General features: G+C 38.4%; 2 protein-coding genes and 1 long non-coding RNA gene across 5 annotated transcripts; 2 read left to right on the top strand and 1 right to left on the bottom strand.

The window, feature by feature from the left end:
• Positions 1 to 184: 184 nt before the first annotated feature.
• LOC308198313 lies at positions 185 to 7,574 on the top strand. Its single transcript, XR_013953818.1, has 2 exons — positions 185 to 311; positions 454 to 7,574. It is a non-coding gene; the product is annotated as an uncharacterized lncRNA (long non-coding RNA).
• Positions 7,315 to 21,260, bottom strand: NDUFS1 (NADH:ubiquinone oxidoreductase core subunit S1). Of its 3 annotated transcripts, none has more exons than XM_080600424.1 (19): positions 21,061 to 21,260; positions 20,746 to 20,870; positions 20,424 to 20,515; positions 19,175 to 19,282; positions 17,991 to 18,067; positions 17,818 to 17,899; positions 17,588 to 17,718; positions 16,704 to 16,889; positions 16,095 to 16,229; positions 15,606 to 15,720; positions 14,448 to 14,593; positions 13,683 to 13,811; positions 12,369 to 12,498; positions 11,732 to 11,892; positions 9,902 to 10,056; positions 9,124 to 9,299; positions 8,248 to 8,382; positions 7,965 to 8,037; positions 7,315 to 7,659 (listed from the first exon to the last, which is right to left on the bottom strand). In XM_080600424.1, exons 2-19 carry the CDS (start codon positions 20,807 to 20,809, stop codon positions 7,568 to 7,570), a joined length of 2,187 nt encoding a protein of 728 aa, XP_080456550.1. In that variant the 5' UTR covers positions 20,810 to 20,870; positions 21,061 to 21,260; the 3' UTR covers positions 7,315 to 7,567. The 3 variants fall into 3 exon arrangements, with proteins under 3 accessions (XP_080456550.1, XP_080456552.1, XP_080456551.1); XM_080600426.1 differs by having other exon boundaries at positions 20,746 to 20,813; positions 21,061 to 21,251; XM_080600425.1 differs by lacking the exon at positions 21,061 to 21,260 and having other exon boundaries at positions 20,746 to 21,054.
• Positions 21,261 to 21,553: 293 nt separating this feature from the next.
• Positions 21,554 to 25,327, top strand: EEF1B2 (eukaryotic translation elongation factor 1 beta 2). The gene is made up of 6 exons (XM_080600523.1): positions 21,554 to 21,711; positions 21,904 to 22,026; positions 23,275 to 23,398; positions 23,784 to 23,850; positions 24,599 to 24,724; positions 25,138 to 25,327. The coding sequence occupies exons 1-6, from the start codon at positions 21,632 to 21,634 to the stop codon at positions 25,290 to 25,292; spliced, it is 675 nt and encodes a 224-aa protein (XP_080456649.1). The 5' UTR covers positions 21,554 to 21,631; the 3' UTR covers positions 25,293 to 25,327.
• Positions 25,328 to 26,104: the final 777 nt, after the last annotated feature.

Raw genomic sequence — 26,104 nt, 5'->3', positions numbered from 1 at the left:
TAAGATCAGCTTTCTGGGGAAAAAAAATTAAAAGAAGGTATGGTCACTTTTTTTTTAATTTTTATTTTTATTTAAAAATTTATTTAAAAATTAAAAAAATGTATTTTTTTCCTACAATTTAAAATGTAGATAAGTTTTTATTGCTGTTGTTTGATAGTTCTAAAAATGTATGTACAATTGTGAAAGTTGGTGTAACTTTTTTGGTGCTGCTGCTCTCAATAGAACAACTGAAATTGATGTGGGACTGTTTGGTAGAACTGTATCGTTATGTCTTCTCACTCGAGGCATTGTAAATAAAACTGAATGTACAGGTAGGAAAAAAAGCTCTTTTAATATTTTTTTTTGGGGGGGGGGGGAGGGGGATCCTGTAAAAAAGCCATGGGGGATTTAATGCAAGTGAGTGGAGCCTGTGATATGTATCTGAAAAATTCTGCTTATCTGTCATAAATTTAGCATTGTCTGCCCTTCAGTATGGAATGTGAAAAATAAAGCTCATAGAAAAAAAATGGAGGTAATAATTGAATTTTCTTTTTAATATTTTCAAAGCACTTTATAGCTTTCTAAAAATCTGTTTTGGTTCTTTTTAAGTTACTGTTTTGATTTGGGGGCTTTGTTCCTGATATTTATGAATAGCGTTATTCCTGACTTCTTTCTTACAGAGTTGAGAAATGTTATTAATTTATACTATAATACCTTGTAACGCAGAATGGTCGTTGTGTTTTTCTTTTTTGCATAAGCTTTTATTAAATTGTTTAAAATGTATGGAAAGCTGTCAAAATAATGTGAGGTGCTACTGTGTATCTATAGGTGAAGACACGGATCACTGTGTTCAGCAGACCTATGATAATATTGCTTGTGATAGGTTTATACTCAGCCCTGTACAGGGATGAACTGCTAAAATATCTATTTATTTCTCCTGAAGGAAGATGAAATAATCAGAAAACTAATGAGCTATATATATAAAAAAAAAAATGCGTTTAATTTTTTTCCATTGTAAAAATTAGTCAGGTGGTATAGGCTAATTGAACTGCAATCAGACTGAAGTCATGTCAATGAAGGTATTGAATTGTTAGTATGTTATCACCCCCTCCCTTGCCTCTGTCAGATCTGAAATATATTGCATTATCTCAATTACGGTAAACTTTTATTTAAATATATATATATTTCTCTGAATTTAGATACATTCCCTTATGAAAATATACATTGTGAATTGCCTTGCTAGTATCGTGAGTGTAGTTTGTGTGTTTATAGTGGCATTTTCATTTAGATAAATCAGTTTGAATTAAAGTATAATTAAAAGTCACTTGGTCTGTGCATCAAACTGCATATTTTTGCTCGACTGGATTATTTTTTTTTAAGATTATGGTTGGTCCAATTAGCATACTTAAATAATGTTGAGTTTTGCATTCTGTGGAGTTATTGCAAAGCTTTTTTTTTTATCAGATTATTAATTTATTAAATGCATTATTCTGCTCTGACATTAGGAAAAAATAGTAATAATCAAATGCGTTGCTACTACATCTTGTTTTAAAAGTTTGTGTAGAAGTCATGGCATAAGTAGGGTACTTCATAATCTTACCAGTCATGATTGTGTTGTTTGAAGCATGAAATGTAATGATTATTTTTGTAGGATACTTAAACAAAATTACTTTTAAATTTTATATTTAAAATTCACTACAGGAGTGACAGGGATTACAAATGTTGTTTATGATCGGGATGATTTAAAAAAAAAAAAACACTTTTGAAATACTACAAATAATTGATCTCCTGTGCCAATGGATTCAAAAATTTAACAAATGCAGCATAAGCTAATATTTCCTTTTATTCTAAAAAAAGTAAAGGACCAAATTCTCAGACCCCAGTTTTTCAAATGCTTGGAGGCCTGATTAATAATTGAAAAGTGTTTGAAGAATCACTTAATACTTACTTGCATAAAACTCTTACGAAGTCATTAGGGTTTGATAGAGTACAGAATTCAAGTTTCTGCACTAAGTGTTTTCTTGCATATAGCTATGTGTTGAAAAGAATTGACACTTCTAACTAGATCAGTAGTTTAGTGTAACTCAGATGTAAGTTTGTTCTCTTTATTGCACAGTTAAAAAAATTTTAGTGTTTTAGAGAGGGAGGCATAACACAAACAACCGATCTGTACTGAGACTTTCTGTGGCACTCTTGAGAATGCCCATACAGCACACTGAGGACTTTTTAAAAATGGGACATAGATGATACAACGTGTTAAAGAAAAGGCTATGAAAGCACTTGAGAACCCAACTACAGAGACAATATTAAACCCTTTCTTTGGTTTATGTGCTTGACTTCGCGGGTACTGACTTTAATCGGATTACATGCATGCCTAAATTTAAATATGTATCATAGTAGCATTACACATTTTGGTGACATCCTGAGATCTGTTTGATGTGTGTTAATTGCAAAACCAGAAGCATAATGCTAAAGAAAAAGAGAAACATTTTGAATCTAATTTGTAATAGGAAAACTGGAAAGGGATATTTTTGAGTGTCTTTTTCTAGGAAAAACAAAACAAAACACACAACTTTTTAAGGAGGATAAAGTAAAGAGGAAAAAATCACTAGATCTTAGATACACGGACTGTTGTGTAATTATTCAACAGAGAAATGAGTATCTCCACGCTATGTACAGAGGAATTTATTTAACACAACTTTATTTGTCTGAGAGAATTCAAAATATTTACTTTTTAGCTACTTGCTAAAAATTGCAAATATTATTTTATTTGTTTTGCTCACAACGAAATGTTACACTAACACTTCAAAGGAGCAAATTCTGTTAGGTTTAGTAATGTAGAATCTTAAATATATAAAACATTTATGGACAAGACTCGTAACTTGTGAGTCGCATCATTTTGACAGAGTGGCTCAGCACTCTGGAGTTATTTTAGAGAAAAATTCGGTGTCTATGACTCCTGTACAAGGACGGCGTGTGACCCCAAAGCAAGAAACATCCCCTGTGCAAAATGCAGACGCGAATTCTGGAGATTCCATTTCCTCATTACAGAATAGGTCTGTGTGGCCAAACCCCTGGACCAACCGCTCCAGCCAGTAGACATGCTCTGTGCTTGAGCACAGGGTGGTCAAAGAAAATTAATGTTCCCTAAATCACTAGTTTCTAGCTAATGAAGCATACTTTGCAGATGTGCCTCACTAGTATTAATAGTGAGACAGAGGGCAGCATCATAGCGAATAAGCTTTGTGAGTCTAATAACAGAAATTAAATAAATGCTTTAGGTTGTATACCAGTTATTGGAGGAGGCTGCTTCAAAAAGCAAGCTTTGACTCTCTCCCAAGGTCATATGCGGCCCAAATGCAGACCTCAAGCACCCCTGGAGCATGACTTAGATTTGATGCACGTAGTGAAGGTCTTGGCTTTTCAGCAACAAGTGTTGTGATGTTGGTGCCATGGTATTACTGCGTGACAGACACACAGGTTCTGAGGAAACAGTTCCAGTGTCTTTAAATGCTTGTGAAAGTGATCAGCAATGTATTTAAAATACATGAGAGTATTGGAAAGGGGAGGAACAACTGTGTGTGCAGACTGTTAGAGATTTTCATGCGTAGAGCCACATTTATGTATAAGATCTTGTCTTTAGGAGTTTAAACACTGACGAGAAAAAAAAAATCTGATAAGATCCATTCATCTTAGTAAGACCTTGAGCAGCAGTTTTATGTAGTGTTGGTTTATTTAATTGTGGTGAGTTCTGGAGTCAAGATATCCACAGGACAAACCATTCATAGAGCTAACTCATTTTGCTTTACTTCATTTAGTCATAAATGCTAGCAAAGCCACGCAAAGTACAAATGACTATCCTTGTTTTTCAAAGTCTTAGGATCCACATTAAGGCTGATTGGAGCAATGGGAATTTTACTGTGGATTTCAGTAGGAGTAAGGTTGCAGAAGTATTTAACCAGTTGGGAGCAGACGTGCTAGCATGGTAATGTAATTAACTGATAGTGAACTGAACTGAAAATAATAATTAACTAAGACTTTACTAATCTGTTCATTATCAATGTGTATTTTAATCTGCATTAAATAAATGGTATTGTCTCCTAAATCTCAGCAAAGACAAAATAACATGACTATCAGTTGTAGGAATGTTGTCCAGAGTACATTGCAGGCATCTGTGGAGATTTCTTTAAATAGAAGACAAATTAATGGAATAAACTGTCCCAGCAGAATGCTCTAATACAGTCCTATTTGACTAGGAAGCCCACTGTTAATTGAAAGTATACTACTGTATTTTTACTTATCTATCAATATTTCATTAACTGTAATCGTGGCGGTTAAGAAGCTACACGCTTTGTGAGCAGACCTTCTTTCAGTTATTCACTTACATTCAGGTTATGGCAGGTCTTGGTCATCTCTGCAAATTGGACAGAGGAGAATTCCCACTCCGTACTAAATCAGTGATCTGTTAGTCTTCTGACAGTGACCTGTATAAGATGCTTCAAAAAAGCTGTGGAGTATCCCATGATGGATAACTCGGAAATGAAAAGCCTGTAGGACAGGATTTTTCAAACAGTTTAGCTAACATCAAAGCATGAGGCTTAATTAGTTCCTAGGGTCATGAGATTCCAGTGGATTTTGAAAAAAATTATACATTAAGCTCTTTGGTTTTAGTATGTTTCTTTTTGATGTTTGTTTCTCATCTCTGATCCCTTTCAAACATAGACACAGATGTGACAGAAGGTGACAAGAAATAATAAAAGTGTTTCTTTGAGATACTGGTTGCATTTATTCAAAATGTTGAATTAGCATTAGAGTGCTGGGATGTCTCTACCAACTGGTATTTCTTAGTAGACCAGGAGGCCTGACCAGGTAAATATGGCACAGTGTTAGGTGCTGTGGTAGAATGGATGTTTGCATGTAGCCAGAGAAAAATGTTTATTAACAGCATTTAGCATGGGAGGCTTTGCAGAATATGGAGTCACTCATAAAGAGTTTAATTTGCAAGGTTTTATGTACATCTCATGACTGCATGTGAAGCCCTTCTACTGTGGGGAGTTCTGGATACCCAGACACTTTAGGACACGTTGCTGACAACATCCCCTCAGTTAATATGCATCATAGTAAAGCTTCTTTTGGATAAAACATTACACAATGAAGAGGACCATGATTTGTACTTGTCCTCAGTGTTTTGTTTCTGGACAAGAAATTTCCTTGTGACTGTAAATTTAATTGCTTCTTTCCCCATGGTACCTTGCCTCATTGACATTATGTGCAGATAGCTGCAGGAGATAAATTACATATGTATTAGTGGTTTGTTTGTTTGTTTTTGTTTCTAAACAGGAATTACTTTATTAGGCAAGACAACTTTTCTGTTATCTCTGAGAGCTTACCGCATAGAAAGTGTTCTTGTACTCCTGATAACAACTTGTTAGTTGTCATTGAAGTCAACTTCCAGGTGCTCTCCCTTAATCACTTCTTACTTTTTAATATATATATATATATATATATATATATTAAAATCTCCTACGATGGTAGTCACAGTTAAGCTTTCTTCTATCAGCTTGCTTGTTAACACTTTTTCTGTTCATGTCTTATTTGTGCTTTGACAGAGTCACTCTTTGTGCCCTTCATCACTGAAGGAAATACCTATTTAAATGAGATCACAAGAACAAAACATGGTTTTTAAGGGACTGTTGTGTTTTAGGAGAGGATGTTTTGGCTTAGCCCTTCATTGGAGTATTTTATGAGGTGAAGTGTCTGGGGACAGGGATGGAGGTGAGGTTTTATTACTTTTCTCTTTAGATTAAGGCTGATGTTAGGCTGCTGCTCCGTATGGTTTCAACAGTAACACAGAGCACATCCCCAGACCAAACAGATTCTTGCAAGACAGTGGCTGCTGTTGGTCTCAGAAGAGGCACTGATGCCAAATCTTTCACTTCCTGGGGAAATGCTACAGACATTTCCTTCTCTGCCTTTAGCTACACTTGAAAATACATTTGAAAATGAGGCAGTTACAACTATTTTTATGAATGGCCTAGTTTTGTTGGCTGTTTCAAAGTCTTGCTGAGAACACACCTCAGTTTGACTTGACTTTCCATTTGGGACCACTTTTTTTTTTCTTTTTTTTTTTTCAGTCAAAGCAGCTCAGTGAATTGCCTAGAATGTAAAGTGTCCCTCTGGAATTACAGGGATGTACCTGGGGGCTGCTGGTGCTTCTGGGAAGGTGGATATTGAATGTTCGGTTGGTGTGGTGGTTTTTTTGTTTGTTTTAAATCACACTTTAGACTTGTGCTTAATAGGGCTTTACCTTGAATTAACACACCCTTTTCCTTTTTCTGTCTCTCTACAACCCTCTACTGAAGACAGGGCTACGTAAAGGCAAGGTTTAATTAAATTGGGGTTAACTGCATGAATATGAGAGTTCTGTTTACATAGTGCTACATTAAGAGAAGAGGGGGCTTAGTAATTAAACCCATCCATCTCTCCCAGACATGTAATTGTTCTTTCTCATGCTGTCTATGCAGGCAACAGAGTACAGGAAAAAGAAAAAAAAAATCAAAGACAGAAATTAGAAAGTTAAGAACTCTATAGCAGCATTCTCATACACTTAGTATTATTCTACACTGGAAAAAAATGTAGGTTTTCCTCTTTAAAATAAAAAAATTAAGAAAAAAAAAACTTTTAAGTTGGAAATGATGGCCTCATGAGTGTTCCAGTCTGCATGATTTCTGGAAGGATTACTCTAAACCTATTATACTAGTAACTCATTGAGGGAGTAGCTAGTTTTCTTCCAAACTTACATTATCCAACATTACAGAGCAGAGACTCACTGTTCTGTAGTCATTCTAACGCTTCAAAAAGAAAGCCCACAGCCCCCTCCCCCACTTTGCTATAAAAAGATCAGTGCACACAGAAACCATACTGAGATCTTTCTTCCCTGTACTTGTACCGGTGTATCTGAAGGCCTTTATCTTTTGCTAAATTTTAAAAACAGTTTAGTATTACAAAGCTGTGTGAAAACCACTTACTCTTTTTCATGACATAAAAATAAACTGTATTCTTGAGTATTTTCTCAACTGCAACTAAACAGAGAAACATACAAATAAATATCTAGAGCAGTGGGAGGTGAACACTGACACAAACCAGGTATGTTTGCCTTGTTCCTCAAAAGAGGAACAACTTGTTCTGAAAGTGCATGATAAAAATAGCATGTTCACACCCTCAGCAGTGTTTAAGATAACTGAATGCTCTGGAAGAACACTGATTCTCAGTTGCTTACTGAGTTCTTCTCCTGCAAGAAGCATGAGCTATATGAATTACATAGGTAACAAACTGTTTAATATTATAATTTATTTGTATACAATCATCATGTATTCTGCCTCTAGGTACGGTAAGTTGAATGCTGCATGTTGTCTCCAGCCACAACAACAGTCCTATATTAATGGGACTACCTGAACTGATGAAAATATGAAAAGAGAAATACCACTGCCTAACAAATAGATTTTTTTGGGAAAAAAAAAGTATCAGTCACAGTTGTTAACTGCAGTAAATACTTGGATGAAGTTGGTAGCAGTGTGATAGTAACTAACTAGCAGCTGGCTGGCTCTTCCACTGCATGAGCACCTTCAACAACAGCTTTCACACACTTGGCCATAGTCTGGGATGCTCTACTGATTGAATCTGGAAAGGAAAAAAATAAAACACTTTTGTGTAAACTGTTAATTTTCAGCATATAACGATACACACAGAATATAAGAGATCTAGTACAGGACTGCATACAGATACAATATAGAAAAACACTTAGCTGAAAGTACAGCCTTATGGTTTATGGAAATTCCATATAATTTTATCAGAAAATCATGTTTGAAGAAAAAGACAAATCCTACATATCTTACTGGAAAGTTTCAAATGCCTCAAAAATCACACTGTAGAGCAAAGTAAAATGTATTGCTGATTTTGGATTGGAAAGGCCTTACTATACATACCTGTCATATAGAAATCTTTTATTGTGAGCTGTGGTGGAACAAGAGGATCAGCAAGAAGCTGCTGCTTCACTAACTGTGGCAGGAAAGTTTAAAAAAAGAAAAAGAAAAAGGTCAGCCAGCTGTATGATAGGAACTTGGTACAAAAGTATCTGTTTAGTGAAGTCTGCATTCACTATTCAGTGCAGACCGAGGTATGTTTACAATACTATGTATGAAGAAGGCCCATTTCTTTGAAAAGCATCAGGCTACATAGATCAAGCTTAAATGCTTTGCTTCTGGTTACCTTTGATAATTCATTTGCCTGCTTGAAGTAGTTAGCCTCCTCCACATCATCGTATCGGACCAGATTAGGAGATACTTCTTCTAAACGCTTCCGTATTTGATCAAGGTTCTCATAAGGCAAGGTCATACCAGCCATCTAAGAGATTCACAGAAAGAAATGCCATCAAGTCTAGGTGTTTAATACATAGTATTTTCAGTTACCAATCCATTAACACACCTAAAATGAAAAATCAGGAAAAATCTACGCTTCTGAAAACATAAGCAATTATAATGTACAAAATAAAGCAAAGTTGCAATATTCTGTTGGGCTTTTGATGCCTACGGTTAAAACTACCCTCTTAAAAAAAAAAAAAAAGAGTTAGGCTTGTCTGTTATACAAAGGGGAAAAAAAAAGTACTTTTCTCCTTCCATATAGATAATCTCATTTGTACTTTCCCTTGCTTACTACCAAATGTGATAAATTGATGCAATTATCAATGCATCATGTTTCCAGTGACATGTAAGCATATATTTGATCTTATCTGATACCAGATCCTGTCCTAAGCACTGTTTTCTTTCTAAAAAGCAAGAAACTATCCTCCCACCAGTTTGCTCTAAAGTGCTTTGTGAAGACCAGCAGAATTTGCAGACAATGCTTCAGCCATTATGCATTCCAATAGCAAGCAGCAGCTACAACATTAGTGCTAGCTCCAAAAGGTAAACAGTATAATTTAACTCACAGAATTATGAAAGGATTCAATACAAAACACTACTACTTAAGACTACAAGCGTGCATTTCCCTGAAAATGTACCTCGTTTTGGAAACACTTTCCAATATGAAAGGAACTTAACCACTCACTATACTTTTATTAGAAGCAATTCATAGCAGAAATGGTACCTCAGAGACAGCTCTAATAATTCTCCAGTCTTCCCTTGCCATCCCAGGTGGTGTAACTGCTACTCTTGTCTGCTGGGCCCTGCCTTCAGTGTTCACATATGTGGCTGCCTTCTCTGTATATGCTGCTCCTGGGAGGATAACATCAGCCATGGGAGCTCCCACATCCCCATGATGTCCTAAATAGATGGACAAAGGAAACAGTAAACAGCCATGTAAGACATAAGTAAGTCAAACTAAAGAGGAATGCTTTACTAAGGCAATACAGAATTTCTAAGTTCCCAGAAAAAAAAAAAAAAGAAGTTTGAGGTTCACTTAAACTGTGACATAAACCTATTAGGCTGATTGCTCTGAGTTTTTACATGCCGACTGGGGAAAATGAACAGCCTGCAAGCAGTGGTTAAATGGTGGTTCAGCCTCTGTAGTCATTCAGCTTTGGGGGAACTTCTGAACAAGGATATTTAGTGAATTAGGTAAGACCATGTTTTGGTAAGATAGGACAGCTGGGAACCAACACACTTTTGTATGCCAGGTTTGAAGCTATGCTCCAGAAGGCCAAACTGGTCTATATTCTCATATTAGTCATCAACATTTTCTTATTTTTACCTAAGAAAACAGATAGCCAGTATCTCAGCTGTTAGTTGGAAGTTTCATTTCATGGCAGAAAATAAAGGCCATAATTTATCAAAGGGTCAGATATGATTGTAAGCGTATGACACTGTAAAGGTGTTCTCTCCAGCTTTTAGATGGTAACATTTCTAAAGTTACATCTACTAATTACCTTGATAGATGATAAAGCAATCCTTCGGCAAATCCTGCCGTGTTATACAACCCGAATCTGCTCCCAAGAGGTACAGTACTTTAGGAGGATTCTTCCTAATTGCTTCCACTCCTGGTTTGAAACCCAGATCCAAAGCAGCTACCTGGCTTGCAACCCTGTAGGAACAAACATATTGTAACCGCAGGTTATTTCAGAATTCTCCCTCTCCCATCAGAACAAGCCTAACTTTTTTTGACCAAATATTTTTTTTGGAGTGTCATAAGATGTCTCTAACAGTAATAGGACAAAAATGAAGCATAAAGGCAACTGAGAATTTTGAAAAAAAAAATATTTGATAGAATATTAGGTTGGTTTTGCTTTTTGACAAACTGATGCTGTCTTCTTTGGGGAATCTCACCTATTTATGACGGGATAGCAAAATAAAGGTAGGCATTACGGGTGAGGGTGACAGCTCACTTGTCATTTAGAACACTGAGGTTCACATTTTGGCCATGAACTGAGCTCAGCAGGATTTTAATTTAGGGCACTCACATGGTAGATGAAAGACTAATTACTAGCCCATCAGCCACTCTGAAGCATCTTAAGTCCACCATTTCATTGCTATTCATTTATTCACACGCACAAAACATTTTAAAAGAATTAAATCATCATTCTTGTTTTCCAGCAGTCTCTTTCTTTTCCAAAGAAACAGCTTTGCATAATCCTACATAATCAGGTACCAAGTTTGTGATTATATGTAAAAGAAAAAAATACCAGTACAGATCTTCCAATGTTAATGTTGTAATAAGTAAATTGAAAAAAAAATGTTTATCCTGTCATACAGAATAAGGATTTTTTTTTTTTTTTTACCTATTAGTATCCCTCAATCAGTTTTGAGTTTGGCTTCTAAAAACAACCAAATGTGACTTTTACACCTTTTGAGTCCTTTTCTCCTTATGTTTTTCTGATACAATCAATAATACAGGTTCTATTACGTTAAATTCCTTTTTACACTTAAAGCAGAGAGATGGCACACCAAGAGCATAAAAGTCTTGATAGTATGGAAGACTGGCAAGCCACATGTGAAAAAGGTAGCGTGGGTGTTCTTTAACAAGTCAGCACCTTGATATTAAATGTTCCAGTTTGAACAGTGGGGTTTTACATTCAAGTCTTCTTCAGAGGACCAAACCTTCCTCTAGCTATACTAGTTTTACACCAACAAAGCACCTTTTGGAAGGACTTTGTTGTGTCTCCAAATCTGAGAGCAACTGTATTTGCTGCAATCATTTTTCCTTTACAGAAGTTGTCAACTTGAGTTTTAGAAAGAGTGGGGAAGGATTGTCACAAGAGAAGCTTGTCTATCAAAATGAGTAATAGCCCTTGAAAAGCTTTAAAGCACACCAACCACTCAGTTAAGATGCTGCACAATAAAAGGAATATTATAAAAAAAACTTATTACTTAAATACAATTGCCATTTTGTTTTTCTTCCTCTAGATAAAAAAATGAATTACTTAGCAAGTGATGCTGGTTTCACTGTCTTTTACTGGGCACTGTGGTATGATATTAAGCTCTCCTATATTCTGAACCTCTAAATTTAAGCATTTAATTCTGCATTTAAAAATAACAGAATAAGAATCTAATATAATCTCATTAAGACCCTGAAAAGTTTGCCAGGTCAAGAAACCCATTTTTACTAATAAGTTTCTGCTAATTATATTCCCTGCAGGTTCTAACCTGATAAGGCACTTGTGTATACATAAAGAAATATATGCACATCTATTAACGGTAACTTATGTAGGCCCAGCATTAAGTGAATGAAAATGGCTCCCAAAAAAGCTTTAAAAGCAAACCTGTGAAGGATGTTCATGACTTTCCAATCGGAACCAACACTGCTTTTAGTCCTGGCATTTTGTGCAATGGTGGAAACTGCAGCATGGATAGCTGCTCCATCGCTGCGCTGCAATGCTGCACTACCTACCACCACCACTGGCTTTTTGGCCTGGTCGAGTACCTGTTAAGACATGAATGCCAAGGCTCTGAAGACAACTCTTGGTGCAGATAATGTAATAAATCCCATCATTTCTACAGAAGTCTGCCATGCAAAACTACAGTTCTGAAATTGTCATTGTTTCATGTAGAAATAAACCCAAGAGAAATGACTGTAACAGTAAGCTACTTTGTCAGTACTGAACTATACTCTTTATAACCAGACACCTAAGTGGAAACAGCAGTGACTGAAGCAGCCTGTTCCACATCAAGAAGTATTTCAGGAGTTTCCTGCACTGGAAAGTTTTACAAACTTGAATATATTAAACAGTTCACACACACTTGGTGCTCACCAATCATTACCTCATCTCTGCATTTGATTAAAAGCAAATAGCCCCATATACAATATGGTACTTCTGATCAAATCTGTCTCTGTAAGGAATTCAGGTTATTATTAAATTTACCCAAACTCTAACAGTCACATTCCTAAGTTGTGCATACCTTGCAGAACGCATGTTTTCCAGAAGCAATGTCCTGTAGTATCTGCGGAGACTCTCCTAGATGATCGTATGTGTAGGTCAAATTCACAGGAGAGCCAACAAGGGCCACGTGCAAGTCATTGTGAAGCCAGCTGAAAACACAGCAAACATTTTATAACATCAAAAGGAATACAGATTTAGTCAACCAAGCCTGCTAATGTAATTTCCCCAAATAGGACAAATTCTTTCAAAGCAGTTTAAATGTCATTTACTGTTTTCGTAACACGTAGCTTAGCATTATTTTGACTGTTAGGCAAGCTTATGGTTTTTAGAGCTATTTCTCTGTGTACGTTCTGGGACCAGTGCTGCAGTACACCTTATAGGAGAAGTATACGACTCAGTCTCCTTCTCCCTCAAACTTTTGCCAGTTCAGTGGAAAAAGGGTGCACAAAATGAGATGCTACACCTTTAAGCCATCTTTCACAGTGTTAGGCAAACACAAACAAACAGAACAAACACGTACAGCTAATATTAAGTTTATTCTCTTCTTTAACTCCTGATTACCTTAGAATTTAAATTGATTTGTACAAGGAAAGCATTTTGAGTTTGACAATGCTCACAGTTTTAGAAATCCACTTATTTCTCTGATACACAGAAAAATCTAGCTGGTTACAAATTTCTCATTTATTGCAGCTTCTCGTAGTAGTTTCATAAAAGACACAAGTCTTTCATAAATCTAATTGCATCTTTCTTTTCCCCTCAACATTTTAAGGTTGTCATTGTTTAAAATTATGTATTTTGGAAAATCCCTGAACATTTGGTAGGACAGCATTTTTTTTAAACTCAGTTACCTCCTGCTGACGCATCTTGTTAAAGATGAATTAGCAGTGTTCAAAAGTTTGGAAAACGGCCACATTACTTATCAGAGAAAACATTAAACTTGAATTACTGCTTCTAAATCAGCAAGTCTGATGTATTATAACAACAATACAAAAAGGCAGCAAACTGATACTGAAAACTGTTCTTTAAAAATATGCTTTAACAAATGTCTGTGAGATGGAAAGTCTGAAGTGTCTGCATTACCTAACAAAGGAATAAATAAGTGTATGGACCTGTGCAAAATGTCAGTAAGAATGAACAAAATACAGCTTACACACTATGGGGAGAAGAGCTGTGCTTTGTCTACACGTCACCATCCCCCTTTACTAAAAGGGTGAACAAAATTCCCTGAGTCCACCTGGATGAATGCTCTCAATGTACTGCCTGCGGCTCCAACCAAGCATTGTGCCAAATCCAAACGCATTTGCATGCTCATTCACCACTAAGGAATACATACCTCTTTCGAATTCTAGCATTAAAAAGCGGTGCCTCAAAGCGTGGATTGGTGCCAACCAGAAGCAGGACATCTGCCTCCTCCACTCCAGCAATCTTGGTATTAAGCAGGTAATTAGACCGTAAATCTGTGCTATAGCAAAGTGATAAAAGAATGAAAGAAGCAAGGCAATGAAAATTCAGTACAGGGAAGGAAAGAAGAACTAAATGAGAAATAAAGATTCTAGATCACAAAACATTTTTTCATGTCAGGAAGAGAAAGAAAATATTTTTTGATTTGAATTACTAATCCAAATACAATCAAAAGCTTCTCTCTTTCCTGAATATGAGACAACCAAACATTAAAAGAATTACAACATAGCTATTTTCTACGTTTACAGTTATTATAAGCCTTCACAAACTCCCATCTGTTATTACACAGCTTACAAGACTGCTATTGTCCTATGGTTTCCACAAAACTAACTAGAACTAAAATGACTGAATTATCAAACTTCTTGTAAGAGTATAAAACTAGCCTGCAGTAGCCTATTGTTGAACTGGAGCAGCCTCTCTATATATAAAGCAAACAAATCTTGCTGTAGTGGAGACTTTTGCCTCCATTCACAATCAATAAATACTCTATAAATGAACATTGCAAACTCATACAAAACTTGCTAATACATCAGCAGTTACTATCCTTGGCCCTTTCAACATCTTACCATAAACTTTCCAGTCTGTGAGTCAGTTCATTAATGCAGTAATTACAGACAAACTTTCCCTGCATTCTTACCCAGCTCCATCAGTAGGGAAGATCTCTTCAGTGCAGAGCGTATCGCAATTTACTCTATTCAGCAAGTCTTTTAGAGCTATTAGTGCTTCTGCATCCACCAGTCCTCCTACAATTGCTGCTACATCCTTACCTTCAACAGCCTGTAGCTGGAAAGGCAAAAGGTATAAATGTGAACAAAGGAAACCACTGAAATAAATTCCCTTTGGACTTGGGTAAATGTTTGTTACCTTAGGATGAGCCAAAGCCAGCAGTGCAATCTGCTAGCCTGGAGTAACACCAAGTATTCAGCAGTATCTGACTTCCGCAAGGCAGCAATTCCAGCTCCTTCAGAACTCACAGCTAAAGCAAACAACAGCTCCTTATTCTATGCAGATCTCTCTTAGTTGAATTACTGCTCAGATGTGGCTGATTTTTATTTGGTGTGGCGAGGTTAGGAAGACTGGTTAATGCTTTTATTTTAATGAAGCCACAGAATAGACAGAAAACAAACTTCCAAAAGACAAGCTTAGGTAGTAAACTCAACTCAAAGATATTGTCTGAGAAGCAATAGCTTTCATAACAAACCCTGCTACTGTACCACTGGGAAAAATATCCTTGAGGAAAGTTCAATTACAGTTATTCAATTCTACTGTATCCCACATAAAATTTTTAATCAAAATCCAGAGCAGTCATGCAGCACTTCATGTGAGCACCAGAATCAATCACTGCTGAGAGAAAGCAATGAGGCAAGCACAATTCAGATAAGTAATACAGAATTAATGGCTTTGATGGTGAAAGTGTTTGATAGCACAATTTCAATAAATTTAAAGATTCTGATAGATCAGAGTAATTCAAGAAAGTCACTTTCTCCTGGATTTCTGAAGTAGTTTAGCTTCCTATTTAAATAAAAGTAATTTCTCTCCCAATGCCTTAAATTATGCACTGCCTGCATGTTCTTGAAATAATAAGACAAAGTTCTTCAGATGGTCTAATCCACAAAATAATAAACCATATTCAAAAGATAAGAGTTTTAACTGGAAATAAAATAGAAGCCAAATTCTCCCTACTAACCTTAAAGAAAAAAGCCCTTTCCTATATGGCTGTTTTCCTATTAATAATTTTAATATGCCCAGCTTTAGAAATTAATTTTACAATACATATATTGAAAATTATTCTTACCACACCAGCAACACGAGTTAACACATCCTCCCATGAGGCATAAACAAATAGTCCTTTCTCATTTTTGATCATTGGCTGAGTAAGCCTCTGACGCTTCAGACCATCATAAGCAAACCTGAGTGAACACCACTAATATTAGTAAAGATCAAAGACAAGGATAACTGTGTATACTAAATATTTTGTAGGATTGTTCTTTTTTAAAGAGCTTGCAGCAATTAGAAAAAGCACGAGAAATATTTCCTCCAAAAATTCAATTTTCTCAAAAACATGCAAAAAATCTGGCAAATAATTATTGGGAAAAAAAGAGGCTACAAAAATGAAAATATTACAAAAGCCAATAGCTTCAATTATCATATTAAAGCTATGTTTTTACCAATTACACTTCATTGTACCTTCACAATAGTAATAATGGAACTCAGAAATCAGCACTACTGTCCACATTAATGATTCTGTGCATGTTGCACATGCATGCAAACACCTCCCACACACCTTGTTTTGTCAGATATCCATTCCTCATTGATATCTTCATGCAGCCTTGGCAAAATTCTCATCACTTCTCCAGTCCTTGTGCTTACTACAATGTTGCTTCCAAGTGCATCAAGAACATCAATTGACTCTACCTTCCTGTTTAGGAGAATAAGTAAACCATTTGCAGTTTTCTATATGCCAGCAGCAGCAGACTGGTCAACAAACATTTAGAAAAAAAAGTGGTGTAGGTTTAGCTTTAGATACAGTTAAGAGCTTAGTTTCACAGATATTTAATTTAATATCGTCAACAACTACTGAGTTAATGAATTTGAATTTTACTTTATACACATTTTTTCTAAAAAGCAATCAGCATAACCTACAAGATTAGTAGTATATTTTACAGACTATACTTTACAAATTATAACATCTTTCATTTTTAGAATGATTTTTGAGTCAATAACAGAATTTGTGTTAGATTCAATCTACTAAAAAGTCTACAACAAGAACGCAGAGAATAAAAATCTGAGAAAGCTCTTGGTATCAGGGATGGAGGGATGGACGCATTCTTAAATAAAAGTATGTAAGAAAAACAGAGAATGCTGCATCTTCAGTGTGAGTTGAGATACACACCTTGTCTCCCATGGGCGTGCAGTAAAGGCATACGGCTTGGAGGTCAGAGCACCAACTGGGCAGATGTCAATAATATTTCCTGATAACTCAGACATGAACATTTTTTCAACATAGGTACCAACTTGCATATCATTTCCTCTTCCGGTTGTTCCCAAGTCATCTACCCCTGCAACCTCACTAGCAAATCTGGTAGACACAGAAGGAATGAAAAACAAATCTGGAATGTACAACAGCAACGTGGCACATTTTTCAACTCTTATTTTCTGAGGATAAAAGATTAGCATAATCTTAGTCCATATGCCCGAAAGAAGAAAACAACTATTTAGATATATTAGTCAGTGCCATCACATGCAGGACTATACATCTGCTTAATTTCATTTAGATGAGGCTACAAAAAACAGGTGTAGTTAAATTTAAAAAAAAAAAAAACAACCGTGGTTCAGTAGTCATTCGATTTCACAGTTTAAGTCCAAGACCAGCCATAACTAAAAACTTTCTAGCACTAGGTGGGTACACTGTATTCTTTTCCATCAGGCTAAAGTTAGCTGGTACTGAATCTCAGGACTACAGAACAGCATAAATAGAGCTACCAGAGGCTGTCAAGAATAAACAAATCTTGCAGCTATGGCTGAGGACATCACCAGTTCTGCCTCACAGAATCCTGACTTTGTTTTCGTGTTTTGGCCACCTCTCTCTACTTCCTGTATGACAGCTGTCTGGTAGCTCTGGGAAACAAGTCATCAGTCCCTACCAGAATAAAATTCTTAAGCACAATCAGAAAAGAAATTAAGTTTGACTACCCCTCATGTTACTTTCACAAGTAATAAATTAATACATATATCCTTGCTCAGTATCCTTCTCCAGTGAAAAATAAAGGACATTACCTGATACATCGAGTGCACTGTATACACCGAGTCATGATCGTTTTGACTAATGGACCAATGTTCTTGTCCTCAACAGCACGTTTACCCTCTCTAAATCTACTCCTATCACTGCCAAACATCATCGATTGATCCTAGAATAGACAACAGAAAACAAATGTATCCAGGCTGCTGGACAGCACCTAAGGCAAGAACATAAATGCATGTCTACGCAATTTAATTGGATGTTTTACCTGTAAGTCACATTCTCCACCCTGATCACAGATAGGACAGTCCAATGGGTGATTTGCCAGCAGGAACTCCATTACACCCTCCCTGTTGAGTTCAGGAATACAGTTAATGTTAGTTTTATACCCGTTAGCAGATAGTACAAATAATCAGCTACAGGAGGCTAAAAGAAAGGTACCTTGCTTTCCTGGACTTCTCAGAATTTGTTAGTATGTTCCAGCCCTTCATAACTGGCATGGCACAAGCAGCTACTGGCTGCAATCATCATAAAAAGCAAGAGTGAGCACAACATATTTCTTCCCGGTAGGGGCAGAAATCCCTGCCTCCCCCCCAGAACTCTTACATAGGCATCTGTTATTAGTTTAACACGTTGCAGAAATAAAAAGGTATCTGCAAGGAAAATAAAAGAGAAGCAAACCAATTCACAGTCACTAGAAATCATACATAGTAAATAGTTGATGTAAGTTGATGATTTTGAAAACCCTTAGTAGTGAAGTTTGCAGCATGCATCATTTGTTTACTGGGTATTTATTTGTACACAGCATTTCCCAGAAGTCTTAGTGCAAGTTTTTTTCCCAAGATTACTGCAAGATTAATAAAAACTCATGCTCAGAAAATGAATCCCTCCTACTTTTCTCTCACTTCGTGACACGGACTATCTTCAATCTTTAGTGATGATCCAACATTTCCAGAAATGCAAAGCTCACACTATTGAATTCAAGTTGAGGTGAACTAGAAAGCCTTACGTATGGTAAGTGTGTATTTAAAGGTGTAATCCAAGACTATCTCTAAAAGAATGCCTTAACTATCTAAATAGATTTCTTAGAACAATACTGCTGAAGACAGTATACAATCATGAAGTTAATTCTATTTTACAGCAGACTTCAGTGATACAAATTGCATTAAAATACTGAGTAATAAGTAACTGCAACCTCCACTTAGCTAGAATAAAGCTGCAAACACTGATCTCACAGCTGAATTCAAACATTATCTGAAATTTACTACTTGTGTAACATCAACTGAAAATCTGCAATTGAAGCCTTAACTACAGAACATAAAAACATATCCGACTAAAAATACACAGCTATCAAATGCTCATCTCCAGTAGCAGGATAATCCATAAGAAACTGAGTGACTTTGATCCATAGGTCTAAAAGTAGACAATTGCTACAGTCCAGCATCATAATTCACCTTAATGCATATAAAACACAGAGATGAACTTAAATGCAGAAGGGAAAGACCTGCTTGCAGCAGATGAATTACAGCAATTTGTGTGCTAATAGTGCAGAAAATTATTTATACGATAAAAGCAGGCCCTAAGCATAGCAGAAAATTGTAATTCCTATGAAACACATACAATACCTTTGGAGCTTTCTCTATTTCCACAAGACACATCCTGCAGTTTCCAGCAACAGAGAGACGATCATGGTAACAAAACCGAGGTATCTGTATTCCAGCCTTTTCACAAGCCTAGAAAGAGTAAGAAACAATGGAAAATTCAATTTGAGTTAGATCTTTCAGTTCCACCTCATAAAACATAATGGAATTTTTCAAGGAATACCAGTTTTAGTGCTCAGGAATATAGTGCATTCAACCTTTCAACTTAAGTTGACTAAACTTTTAACTTTCGTAGGAACAAATTCTAAAAACTGTAGTCAAGCAGAAATATGTAAGGTTATTAACTATATTTTTTCAAAAATGCGTAATTGAGGAAATGCGAATTGACCTTTCTTCATTCTTTCCTTTCCCCAAAGAACAGCAAGAATTATTTTTAGTAGATAGGACACCAAAAGTAAAAATAATTTTTAAAGAAAGCATGCACTATTTGAACAAAAGCACATAAAAGAGGAAATATTGAAAAATATAAAAGAAACAATGGGCATAATGACTTCAGATAATTCAACAACACGGACACTCTGCACAAAGGTCAATCTTCAACCTTAGTAGAACCCCAAGCCCAAAGAACCATTCCTCCATGCCGTGTCTGAAGAGAGGACAGGAGGACAGACAGAAGAGATTTCCAGAGAACAGAGGAAGGCCTTTCTTGTATAGATGCACCCTGTCTAATGGGATTGATGCTATAGCACTAGCTTCACCTGCCAGGTGAAACACCATCGGTATGGGCTACTACTTCAAGATCAGCATCAAAGCACAGTCAGGTCAAAAAAAACTAAAAAGATCTAATTTTTCTGATGATTTCTACCAAAAAAAATATCATGCATAAGCACAAACAAAAAGCTAACAAAAAACATAATTTAAGAAAACATTACACTAGACTCCAGCTGGGGGCATCCTAAAACCCAACTGAATTAGTAACTTATCCAAAGATGCAATTATCTAAGTCTGCTATTGTATTGCTTAAGCTTTGCAGTTTGGATTCAAGCTGTATGGATCTTCTTTCAAGCAGCTATGACAGACGCTTCTTTATCAAATTCTGAACTCCTCCTGAAGGATCTCTACCCACATGAAATGTCACCACAGCCAGTGAAAACACCCCTACAGAATTTCAGGAAACAATACAAAGAGGATCTTTGCTACTGAGAATCTGAGACACCATAAAGAAGTGAGATGGGGGGGTCCAAGAAAAATTTAGGCATGCCATTGCCCACACCTGAAGTACTGTGGTGCCCGGGTTCACCAACACAGGCTGACCGTCCACAAACACCTCTATTTGGTTGCTGGCTGCCGTGGCAGTTGTACGTCCTGAAAAACATGTAAAGGGCAAATAAATAAACGTCTGTCAAAGGCCGCTAGAGGCAAGCTGACAGACCCCGTGCTTCTCATCTTACAGTTATACATTACTGATGTAATTCCAAGTGCAAAATGCACTATATAAAAACCCAGTTCTGCAGACGAAATACCCATACGTGCCCTCCAGCAAGCCCACTGAACATATGTGTGTTTTACCACCGCACCCGCACGCAGACACTTACCAGATACTCTGGAGGGCTGGGCAGCCCCGGCCAGGGCCCTGCGGACGGCGGGCAGCCGGAACATGGCGCTGGGAAGAGAAGAAGGCGCCTCGGTCTCTGTCCCTTCGGTCGCTGCCCGACGGGCTCTAAACAACCAGAGCAGAAGGGCCGCCGAGCCCGGGGTCACCTTGGGGCCGCCCCCGCCGCGGCTCCCGCCCGCAGCCCCCGGCTGCCCGTCAGGGGAGGGGAGGGGAGGCAGGGCCGGGCCGGGCCGGCCCCGTTCCCGTTCCCCCCCGTGAGGCGGCGCCGCTGCCCCCGCCGGGCCCCGGCCGTTACCTGCTCGGAGGCCGCCGGCCCTTCCCCCGCAGCCGCTATGGCGGCCGCTTCGGCTCTTTCCGCCGCCCCCTCGGCTCTTTCCGCCGACGCCTCGGCAATCTCCGGGAGCGCCGCCCTGCGGCGCGCACGCTCGGCGATCTCCGGAGCCGGCGGCTTCGGGTATTTCCGCCGCCCCCGCCGAGCCCTCTCGGCCGCCGTCACGCATGCGCGCGCCGCCTTCGGCCGTGCTCGCCCCCTTCCGCTGCCGCCCGGGAGGCGGGGGGGGAGGGGGACAGGACGTGGAAGGGCGAATTTCTTGTTTAAGGCCGCAAAGCGCCCCGGGCCCGCCCGTAGCGTTAAGCGCCTCGCTGCGATCCCCCCTCCCCTCTGAGGTTCAGCCCCTGCGCGCCCCACGCCACGGCGGCGCAAACCCCGCCAGGGACTCTTTTCCGTCCCGCCGTGCGGAACGATACGCGCGCGTTCGACGTGGCGGAGGGATACCGCCGCTATATAAGGCGGGCGCAGGGGGTGCCGGACCTCTTTGCGCGGCGGCGGGGCTGAGGGTGCGGGCGTGGGTCGCGCCGCTGCCGCCATGGGCTTCGGGGACCTCAAGTCCGCCGCCGGCCTCCGGGTCCTCAACGATTTCCTGGCCGATAAGAGCTACATCGAGGGGTGAGGGCGGCCGGGCTGTCGGGGGCCTGGCGGGGACTGGGGAGGCCTCGAGTCGCGGGGGGGGCGCTGGGCCTGCGGGTCCCGGCCTGCTGGGGCTGGCCCGGCGCCGTCCTGCCGGCGGCCAGCGGCTGGTGTTCGCCGTCCTCCGGCGTGCCGTGAGGAGAGGAGCTAATTGCGGCTTGTTTTCCGCAGGTATGTTCCATCCCAGGCCGACATAGCCGTTTTTGAAGCCATTGGTGCCCCGCCTCCCGCAGAACTGTACCATGCTCTGCGGTGGTATAACCACATCAAGTCCTACGAAAAGCAAAAGGCAAGGTATGGTTAAAGCACGAAACGAATCCATGCGCAAACAGGCCTAGGAAGTGTTGTGTTTGTTTTTGAGGGGTTAAACAAAATTGCACTTTTCGCCAGTACCACGTGGGTTTTTCTGCTAGTGTTGGGGCAGGAACAGCTCTAGAAGCAGAGCAGACCTCTTCTGTCAGTATGTTACACGGGTCACCTCGAATTTCAGGAAGCTGAATCTGCCTTTGAATGCTTGCTGACACTTTCAGTTTCTGAGACTTGAAGCTTTAGGAAAGGCTTGAGTTGTGTTGCTGCCTATTACACAGATAACTGCTGAAAGCTGAAATTTCTTACCAGTAATTTTCCTTGGGTCTCAGGACAAACATACAAGAAGTAGATGACAAAGCGTTTTTTAATCCCAGAAAATTAAACTAAATCAAAGATTTACAATGCAGAAGCCCATATGAAGAAGGGAAACTATAAAAGCAAATGTTATCTTTTCTCTTTTTTAGTGATTTTAGTGTTCATGAAAGGTGCTGTATTGACATCCATGGAGACTGCAGGCCTCTCTAAAAAGGTACAGCATAGGTAGTGTCAGTTGCTACACTGCCTCCTTTATGTGCCTCAGTCCTGTTGTTGAGGGAGTTCTTGTAAAATTGGGTAGCTCGATCACCAGTGGATTTTTGAAGCTCTCTTAACTCTAAATGGGACTGAGATTATAAAGTTGCTTGAAAAAGTCTATTCTATGGAAAACACTGCAAGTTACTGAAAACTAAAGCTGGTTTTACGACATTAGTAACAACAGTTCACAGTAACAATAGACTACAGGCTTAGAATGAGACTACAACACTATGAGCTATATTTAATTCATGGGATTTTGGTCCCACGTACACTGTCAACATGTTTACTGTTTTTTAAATGAAAATATTTTTAGGTAAAGAAGTTCATAACTTTCTACGCAGAATACAGAGCAGATAAATTGTTCCATTACAAAAGGTTTCTCTATCCATACACTCACACAGGGCAGCAGAATTGTGCAGGATCCATCACTGTTTAGACAAGCGATATTTTGACAATAGGATTTGCTGTAGTTTCAACTAGTGTGTTTTCAGGAGTATTGGCAATTGTTTGGGGGGAATTTCTGTTTTCAAGAAGCAGGATTACTGTGTTTTTAGTTCTTAACATGTTTTTGCTATGAATGTGCTTGTAGGTTCACTGATAAATTGGTAGTACTTGAACTGACATGTGAGAAGCTTCTTAACACCTGCTGTTTTCCTTCAGTTTGCCAGGAGTAAAGAAGGCTTTGGGGAAATACGGTCCTGCTGATGTTGAGGACACAACAGGTGCAGCCACAGACAGCAAAGATGATGATGACATTGATCTTTTTGGATCTGATGATGAAGAGGTACTGGTGACTTGTGTGTTTGTTTTTTAAGAATTTCCTGGATATGCACATTCTTGTCTTACTAGTTTTGGTCACCATAATTTGTGACCTTAATAACAAATCCTGCTCAGGATCCTTCTATCTTTGAATTCTTCTGGATCAGGATTCTTCTATCTTTGCATAATATAGAATTTTGAAAGATAAAAAATCTGGGTTAGAAAGGAATGTGTTGTGATGGGATGAAATGTTTGACTGGTTACATGATGAATAAAACAAAATCACCATCTTTCGGCTGACAGTCGTGATGATTTGTTTTTTTTCCTGAGTAGATGCCAGTCAATCTGGTAGTGATTTAAAGATCCAGTGTTTTGGTGCTTTTCTATGACTTTGTATTTCTCTTTATCAGGAAAGCGAAGAAGCAAAGAAACTGAGGGAAGAACGTCTGGCCCAGTATGAATCGAAGAAATCCAAAAGTATGTCTGTGAAGAACTTTTTAACTCTTTATGTTGGGGTTTTTATGCATTTGAACAGGATGGCTAAAGACATCAGTTGTAATAGATAAACTTGACTGTAGTGAGACAAAAGTAATTGGCTGTACTTGAGTTGTCTGTGAGCTTCGCATTTCCCATAGCAAATCACTGAACCTTGGCATATTTTTTGTCCTGCCTATCATACTTCTGTTGGTCTTACTAACAGACTGAGCCTTGTCTATAAAAAGAGAACCCCAGGATTTTCTCTGATTACAACAGACATAGAACTGGTATAATATATGTCTGCATGGGAGTCTCTGCAGGTTACTGTAAGAAAGCTGGTCTGTAGTTACTGAGGTTTTTAAAGGAAAGGCTGTGAGATGCAAGTCCTTCACAGTTACTGGTCTGAAACTGTTCAGTACTGTAGCAGTTGCAGTATTCCCTCTGTGGAAAATAAACTGTTACCTAGTATTAAGCTCCTTCTCAGACTCTCTGAGAAGGACTTCCTATGTAACAAACAGTGTTAGCTTACTGATGTTTATTTTTTTTGAGTATTTCTTAAAAGTATGCACCTACATCTTAAACACTGGAATATGCATGTTTTAAGTTCCTCTTAAATGTATGTTGGTGCAGGAGGCCTGCCTGATGAAACAGGAAGTTACTCTTTTAAAGCTAGTTTTGCAAGTATATTCATGAGTTTTTTAGAAATTTCCTAGCTGTTCATGGTGATTCTCTTCTCTTTTTCCCCCAGAGCCAGCCGTTGTTGCCAAATCATCAATCTTGCTTGATGTGAAACCCTGGGATGATGAGACAGACATGGCCAAACTAGAGGAGTGTGTTCGAAGTATTCAAGCAGATGGCTTGGTCTGGGGATCTTGTAAGTAGGACAAAATAAAACACAGGGAGAGGGAGATAATGTGGTTTGTTATGATACTGTATGAATATGTAGCAGTGTGGTCACTGCCAATCTGAAAATGGAGGTAGTTAGAACAGTGAACAAATTGCCATACTACAGTACGTGTAGCACGAGCTGTGCACGTGTGTGGTGTTTGAACTAGCACCCTCCAAATAGCAAACTGGTGTTTCTCTGCAGAATCTCACTTCAGTGATAATACAAATGGGGTAGTCAAAAAGGTGTAGTAGTGCAGCAGCCAGGTTAAGATTCAAATACTAATTACACCTTTTGAAGCAGCTTGTGATGAGTGCTATTAGCCAGTTAAATCTTTGGTTTGCAATTTAAGGAGTTCTACCAATTCAAGAGAATTAAATGTTTTCTTTTTTTTTTTTCAGCCAAGCTCGTACCAGTTGGCTACGGTATCAAAAAGCTTCAGATTCAATGTGTTGTTGAAGATGATAAGGTTGGAACAGATATGCTGGAAGAAAGAATAACAGCTTTTGAAGATTATGTACAATCAATGGATGTAGCTGCTTTCAATAAGATTTAAATCTGATATATCTAGAATAAACGTAATTGCAAAAACCGGGCTCTGTGGTTAATTCAAAATCATAGGACTATAAAAAGCTTTGGGTTGGGAGGGACCTTAGAGATCATCTAAATTCCAACCCACTGCCATGGGCAGGGACACCTTGCACTAGAGCAGGCTGCCCAAAGCCTTGAACACTTTCAGGGATGGGCATCCACAGCTTCTCTGGGCAAACTGTTCCAGTGCCTCGCCACTCCTCATAGTGAAGAATTTCTTCCTAATACCTAAATCTACCTTCTTTTAGTAATCCAGATTGTTAATGTAAAACTTGGTTGACAGGTAAAATAGAAGGTAAAATTGAATTTCAAGATTGCTTCAGTGCCATAGTACCCTAGACTAAAGAGTAGAGGAAATAGGAAGCTTATGTTCATCATTAATCTAGACATAATTTTTTATTTAGCACTTTAAACAGGAGTATAAATTTTGTTTCAAGATGTTGGTGAATAACCAGAGAGTTGTATGGTGGTTCGGTCTGTTTTTTTTTAAAGCTAAAATTTAGCTTTCACAAAAGGAATGGAGGTAAGTTGAAGGAAACAGGGAGGACTTCAATGCACTGGAGGTGATGTGAAATTGAAAATAAATTGTTTATCTGAAGTGAGACTTGCCACAGTAACTTTCTACCATCTGTTGTGTGGACTTGGGCCTTCTTTCCTCTGGTGTTTTTAAAAAAAAATCAATTATTTCAAATTTTGCATCGTTTTCCGGGCTTCTTAATTAGTTCAGCAAATAATGGTGTTGATTAAAAAAAAAAAGTGATAACTTCCTGTTTTCAT

The sequence above is a fragment of the Anser brachyrhynchus genome, assembly GCF_964034855.1.
Source record: "Anser brachyrhynchus genome assembly, chromosome: 7".
Taxonomy (NCBI): domain Eukaryota; kingdom Metazoa; phylum Chordata; class Aves; order Anseriformes; family Anatidae; genus Anser; species Anser brachyrhynchus.
Note: the sequence above shows the minus strand (reverse complement) of the source record. Positions and strands in the feature narration are given on the sequence as shown.

Bases quoted from the DNA above. Each gene is read 5' to 3' on its own strand.
- NDUFS1 (XM_080600424.1), bottom strand. From the start codon at position 20,809: ATGTTCCGGCTGCCCGCCGTCCGCAGGGCCCTGGCCGGGGCTGCCCAG. The intron at 17,719-17,817 runs GTAAAACATCCA...TGTCTATTCTAG, and splicing joins GTGGAGAATGTGACTTACAG to GATCAATCGATGATGTTTGG. The intron at 13,812-14,447 runs GTAAGAATGCAG...ACTTTGCTATAG, and splicing joins TTCCCTACTGATGGAGCTGG to CACAGATTTACGGTCTAATT.
- EEF1B2 (XM_080600523.1), top strand. From the start codon at position 21,632: ATGGGCTTCGGGGACCTCAAGTCCGCCGCCGGCCTCCGGGTCCTCAAC. The intron at 22,027-23,274 runs GTATGGTTAAAG...GTTTTCCTTCAG, and splicing joins TACGAAAAGCAAAAGGCAAG to TTTGCCAGGAGTAAAGAAGG. The intron at 24,725-25,137 runs GTAAGTAGGACA...TTTTTTTTTCAG, and splicing joins TGGCTTGGTCTGGGGATCTT to CCAAGCTCGTACCAGTTGGC.